A 6663-nucleotide genomic window follows, 5' to 3' on the forward strand; every position below is an offset into this window, starting at 1 on the left:
GAGTATGATTCAGTGGGCTATATAACACTTTTAATTGTCAGGAAATTACTTGTCTTTAAAAGTTTGGTTCAATATACTTACCTGTTGATCAAAAATAGCCTTAAACCTACACTTTTTTTTGTTGTTTTTTTAGTAACTTTCAGGAGGGTGTACTCATTTTTGCAACACAAAATGTTATCACTTTGATAAGAAAATCTTATTTTGCTGAATAATTTTGGCATTCTTCTTTGGTAATTGATCAAGCAGGCTTGTTGGAACATTACATCTCCAAAGAACCTTAACATGTCTTCTAAGTAAAGAGTAATTGCTGAATTTGTTAAGTTTTAGAGGGGGTGTACTCATTTATGCTGTGTACTGTATATCTAACCCTTTATTTAAGTATTTTATATATTTATTTTAAATACTTCACTTTGTCTTAACAGGGACAACAACAAACCAATCAACGTTCTCACAGGAATTGATTACTGGCTGGATAATTTGATGTGTAATGTACCGGAGCTGGTCATGTGCTTTCACGTCAATGGCATTGTGCAGGTAAGATGATTTGGTGATTATTAAATAGGTTTGCACATATTGATGTACAACAATATTCAATTTCCTAACAACTCTCATCTCATTTACAGAAATATGAAATGATAAAGACAGAGGACATCCCGGATTTGGAGAACTCTATGTTCTCGACGCGGGTTGTCAAAGACATTGCACAGAATATCCTGTCATTCCTGAAATCCAACTGTACCAAAGAAGGACACACGTACTGGCTCTTCAAAGGTGGGCGGCTGACGTTCTTTAGTTTGCTTTCAAACTTCTTCAGCTAAAGTGACTTCTTTAATCACTAATGGCTTTCTGTTTTGTCCATTCAGCTAGTGGAAGTGACATTGTGAAGCTGTATGACCTCACTACTCTGTGTGAAGAGGCGGCAGAGGAGAAATGCCAGAATCCCTTCACACTTCCTGTAGCGGTGCTTCTCTACAAGTATGATTTACTTTCATAACTACCATTCTCAAATTCTGTTCCTTAAGTTTCTCAGTAAGCATCAGAGACGAATCTATTTGATGTTTTGCATGACAGAGTGGCCAGCAACATGATGCTAAAGAAGAGCCAAAACAGGAAGAACTATGGGACCATCAGAACTCTGTTGCTCAACTGTATTAAACTGCTGGATGAGGAGCGACATCCACAGGTATGTAGCTTCATTACATTAATTTCCTGAGCTGATGCATGATTTCTGACTGTTTTCTTCTGTTTGCTGGTGTAGATCATCGCTTCGGCTCACTACATGCTGGCAGAACTGTTTCAGCTGGATGACGTGAGTGAGGACGAGGGGAACGGGGAGTCACTGAGGGGCGGGGGATCTGAAGACAGCTACAGTGATGAAGAGGAGGAGGAGGAGGAGGAAGAGGAAGACGAGAGCTGCTCCTACAGCACCTCCTCTGAGCCGCAGGACGACTCCAAAGCGGTGGCTGTCATCAAGTCTGTCGGGGAGCTGTCGGTTCCAGAGAAATACAAGAGCACACATCAGATTAGAGTAGGAGATCAAGCTGAAGATTGAGTTCTTTTTTTATTTGCACACAAATATTATTGAATATAAGGTGCCTGATGTATAGTAGAAGTTAAAATGGTCTATTTAGTAGTTTGTAAATGTACTTTTTTCCACCTTGCATGAATTTGCACAATAAATTGACATCATTTTACCAATGTATAATATTATTAGCATTATGTTGCCTTCCAGCCCAACTATGCATTTCCGGTGTCACAAGACAAGGAGGAGAAGTGCCGACTGGTTCTCAGCTATGTTCTGAAGGTAAGAGAACAAGATTAATATTTGTTTTCATATTTTTGTTCATGTGCATTTTCTTTTTTCTTAGTTCTGTGGACTGTGAAATTAACATTCTTTGTTCACTAACCATAACCATAGTCAAGCTCCTTCCATCCATCCATCCATCCATCTATCCATCTCTATCTATCTATCCATTCCTCCATCCATTAATTGTTCTATCTTATCCATCATTCTATCTTATCCATCCATTCTTCCATCCATCCATCTGTCCATCCATTCTTCCATCCATGCATTCATCGTTCTATCTTATCCAGCCATTCTTCCATCCATCCGCTGTTCCATCTTGTCCATCCGTCCACCGTTCTATCTCATCCATCCATACTTCCATCCATGCATTCACCGTTCTATCTTATCCATCCATCCATCCAAAAACACTAAAGCAAGACCTCACCTTGTTTGTAGGGTTTAAAATCCGTGGACAGCAGCATAAAGAAAGAGAGTGACCTTCCTGCGGCCGACCCCAGCACACCTATCCCTCTTATGTAGCTTCATTACATTAATTTCCTGAGCTGATGCATGATTTCTGACTGTTTTCTTCTGTTTGCTGGTGTAGATCATCGCTTCGGCTCACTACATGCTGGCAGAACTGTTTCAGCTGGATGACGTGAGTGAGGACGAGGGGAACGGGGAGTCACTGAGGGGCGGGGGATCTGAAGACAGCTACAGTGATGAAGAGGAGGAGGAGGAGGAGGAAGAGGAAGACGAGAGCTGCTCCTACAGCACCTCCTCTGAGCCGCAGGACGACTCCAAAGCGGTGGCTGTCATCAAGTCTGTCGGGGAGCTGTCGGTTCCAGAGAAATACAAGAGCACACATCAGATCAGAGTAGGAGATCAATCTGAAGACTGGGTTTCTTTTTTGTTTGTACACAGATATTATTGAATATAAGCTATTTGATGTATAGTAGAAGTTAAAACGGTCTATTTAGATGTTTGTAAATGAACTGTTTTCCACCTTGCATGAATTTACATAATGATTTTGCATCATTGTTACCAATGTATCATGTTATTATTAGCATTATGTTGCCTTGCAGCCCAACTGTGCATTTCCCGTGTCACAAGACAAGGAGGAGAAGTGCCGACTGGTTCTCAGCTACGTTCTGAAGGTAAGAGAATGAGATTAATATTTCTTTTCATATTTTTGTTCATGTGCATGCATTTTCTTTTTTCTTAGTTCTCTGGACTTCATCAATCCAAGCATCTATCTATCTATCTATCTATCTATCAGTCCATCTGTCCATCCTTCATTCTATCTTATCCATCCATCTATTTTTCTATCCATCCATTAGTCCATCCGTTTTTTCATCCATCCATTCATCATTCTATCTTATCCATCTATCCATAACTCTATCTAAATCATCCACCCATCCATCTTGTACCGTCTGTCTATCCTGTCTGTCCATCCATCCATCTGTCCATTGGTCTGTCTTATCCATCTGTCCTTCCATCCATCCATCTATCCATCTTCTCCGTCCGTCCGTCCATCTATCCATCCATCCATCCATCTTGTCGTCCATCCATCCATCCATCCATCTGTCCATTGGTCCGTCTTATCCATCTATCCTTCCATCCATCCATCTATCCATCTTCTCCGTCCATCCATCCATCCATCCATCCATCCATCTTGTAGGTCCATCTATCCATCCATCCATCTGTCCGTCCATCCATCCATCCGTCCATCCATCCCTACATTGTTCCATCTTGTCCATCCGTCCGTCCGTCCATCCATCCCTAAATTGTTCCATCTTGTCCGTCCATCCGTCCATCTGTCCATCCATCCATCCGCCCTTCCATCCCTACATTGTTCTATCTTGTCCATCCATCCATCCATCCATCCATCCAAAAAGCACTAATGCAAAACTTTATCTGTGTGTTTAGGGTTTAAAAGCCGTGGACAACAGCATAAAGAAAGAGAGTGACCTTCCTGCGGCCGACCCCAGCACACCTATCCCTCTAAAATTGTTCCATCTTGTCCGTCCATCCGTCCATCTGTCCATCCATCCATCCGCCCTTCCATCCCTACATTGTTCTATCTTGTCCATCCATCCATCCATCCATCCATCCAAAAAGCACTAATGCAAAACCTTATCTGTGTGTTTAGGGTTTAAAAGCCGTGGACAACAGCATAAAGAAAGAGAGTGACCTTCCTGCGGCCGACCCCAGCACACCTATCCCTCTAAAATATGAGGAGCGGAGTCAGAACGGAGCTAGAGACGTGGAGAAAGAGATCGCTCTGCTGCTGGACAGAGGTCAGTCACCTCATCCATTCACTTCCTCAGAAACTGTTTCTTCTTCCACTATTTGATTATGTACAGTGTTCATCTTCATCTTGGGTCACACAGTCGGGCCGTGTAACGAGGAGTTGAAGGTGACGACACGCTCTGGTATGTTACCGGGCACATGGCAGCACCGCATGAAACTGCAGCTGTTCCTGAAAGCGTCGAAAGCGTACTTCGTCCTGTCAGATGCTGCAACCAACCTGCTAAAGTACGGACGGGCCCTGCGCTATATCAAACTGGCTCTGCAGTGCCACGGTAAGAACAAGCAGCTTTCAGTGTTGTCAAAAAACCTCAGGATATACATTGTCGTTCAAAATGTTTCTTGAGCAGCAAATCAGCTTATTAGAATGATTTCTGAAGGATCATGTGATACTGAAGATTGGAGTAATGATGCTGAAACTTCAGCTTTGCATCACAGGAGTAAATTACATTTTAAAATATTTTCAAATATATTAAAAAAATTCAAATACAGAAAACAATTATTTCAAATTGTAATAATAATATTACTGTATTTACTGTATTTTTAATCAAATAAATGCAGCCTTGCTGAGCATAAAAGTCTTGTTTCAGGTACATTAAAAATATCTTACTGACCTCAAAACTTTTGAACATGAATATTGAATGTGAATATTCTACACATGTGCATGATATGTTCTTATTAAAACAGGAAGTTAAAAATATATAATTAAAGACTGTTAATTAAGCAGCTTCTTTAGAGCTTATCTGTTCAAACTTGATCGATATATACTTTCTCTGTCCCTATAGATGGGTATTGCTCCATCAGTGGTGGTCTCCACCCGCAGGTGCTTCTATTCCACTGCCAGTGTCTGTCTCTGTGTGGAGATGTTCAGCTCATGTTGGCCCAGAATGCCTCAAACAGAGCAGCGTATCTGGAGGAATACAACTACCAGACTAAAGACGACCAGGAGATCCTCCACTGCCTGCACCGCGAGAGCTCCTGCCAAGGTCTGAACGCTACATCACACGCTCTTTGTGCTGAAGAAATCATACTATATTGTGCATTATGGTAGCAGCTACTGTAATTACTGCAACACCGATGTGGAATGGGATTTTGGAGCAGTGAAATTTCACTGTGCTTAGGATGTGGATTGGATATTAAAACTCCAGGAAGAGACAGTGTCTTATAACATTTGAATATTGACATTTGTTTTTTGCTCTCTCAGCCTTTAGCATGGCCACTGATCTGGCCTCAGACCCAGAGTACCAGCTGATCGTCAGCAGCAAGTGTTACGAGGCCGCCCATGACCTTTTGACCTCAGGAGTTCCGAAGGACCTGGGACAGGAGCAGCTGGGTCAGGTTCTGAAACGGCTCGGTAACATCCGCAACGAGATGGGCGTCTTTTATATGAACCAGGCCGCGGCCATGCAGGCGGAAAAACAAGGAGGTGAGGGCTTCTTGGGTTTCTATTAGACTTTAACAACAAACATTTGGGGTGGTTTGTCGAAAGCTGTTTGTGAAGTATCGCTTTTTCTTCTCCAGTGCGCAGGAGCGTGTGCGTGGCCGAGCAGGAGCTGTGGAAGAAAAGTTTCTCGTGTTTTGAGAAGGGCATGCAGGATTTCAATGCGATTTCAGACTCTGTGAACACAGCCCTGCTGCTGTGTAACATCGGTCGACTCATGCGTATCTGCGCTCAGGCTCACTGCGTCACGACATCAGAGCATAGCCGCGGCGAGTTCTCACCGGGAGAGGCCCTCTACTACAACAAGGTTAATCATTATCACACATACAGTCTTGAACTGTACTTGAACTTTTAAGATGTTTAACAGCTTCTGAAATGCACATTTTGATTTGCTGGTTGTTGTAATAATAATGATTGTAATGGTGATAATAATAATTTTATTATTTTTAGTTTTTATTTTATAAATTGTATTAATTTCTCTTGTACATGGACATGAAGTGTCCCATTATTATTGTTATTATTGACATATTATTATTGACATATAATAATCTTAATGTGTGACACTTACCCAAGGGATATACAAATAAGAAATTATTATTATATTATTAAATATTATCTTAATATAGTCATCTTAATATAAGATGTTTTATCTACAAGAGAAACAATATTACTATAATAATACTTTCTCATTTTTTTTATCCCTTTGATTAAAGTGTCTTTTATTAAGATTATTATATAAATATAATTAATATTTATTAATGATAATAATAACAATATTAATAAGATTTTTTTTCTTGGGTAAGATTATAATATTAAGACTGTTGGAGTAATTATATGATATAATTATAATAATAATAAGAATTATATAATTATAATAAAAATAATTTAATAACAATTAAATATATATATACGTGCCTATATCGTGCCCTATATCGAACATTTTTCATATTGTTATCGAAGGTGTACCGTCGATAAATATCGATACAGTTTTATCGAGCAAGGTAACTACCACGACGTTCAAGGTCCAGAAAAGTCATGATCGCTCGCGTCATGATACTGTCATGAATGCGCGTCCAAAGTGACGCAGTAGAGACGAAAATGTGGAATAAAGTCGTTATTTTTGTTT

At 40.4% G+C, this 6663-nt stretch overlaps 1 protein-coding gene across 1 annotated transcript in view; it reads left to right on the forward strand.

Moving 5' to 3' along the window:
• Positions 1-6663, forward strand: part of LOC107729289 (erythroid differentiation-related factor 1-like) — an 18930-nt gene that overhangs the window by 6853 nt on the left and 5414 nt on the right. Inside the window, exons 11-22 of the mRNA XM_016539755.1 lie at positions 423-534; positions 624-771; positions 864-975; positions 1072-1183; positions 1259-1528; positions 1733-1804; positions 3716-3795; positions 4019-4086; positions 4180-4371; positions 4882-5082; positions 5301-5522; positions 5618-5844. Of these exons, the coding sequence (XP_016395241.1) occupies positions 423-534; positions 624-771; positions 864-975; positions 1072-1183; positions 1259-1528; positions 1733-1804; positions 3716-3795; positions 4019-4086; positions 4180-4371; positions 4882-5082; positions 5301-5522; positions 5618-5844 (1816 nt within the window). The remainder of the gene's footprint in view (positions 1-422; positions 535-623; positions 772-863; positions 976-1071; positions 1184-1258; positions 1529-1732; positions 1805-3715; positions 3796-4018; positions 4087-4179; positions 4372-4881; positions 5083-5300; positions 5523-5617; positions 5845-6663) is intronic.

This window comes from Sinocyclocheilus rhinocerous, unplaced genomic scaffold (genome assembly GCF_001515625.1).
Source record: "Sinocyclocheilus rhinocerous isolate Xijiao unplaced genomic scaffold, SAMN03320098_v1.1 scaffold1268, whole genome shotgun sequence".
NCBI classification, from domain to species: Eukaryota; Metazoa; Chordata; class Actinopteri; order Cypriniformes; family Cyprinidae; genus Sinocyclocheilus; species Sinocyclocheilus rhinocerous.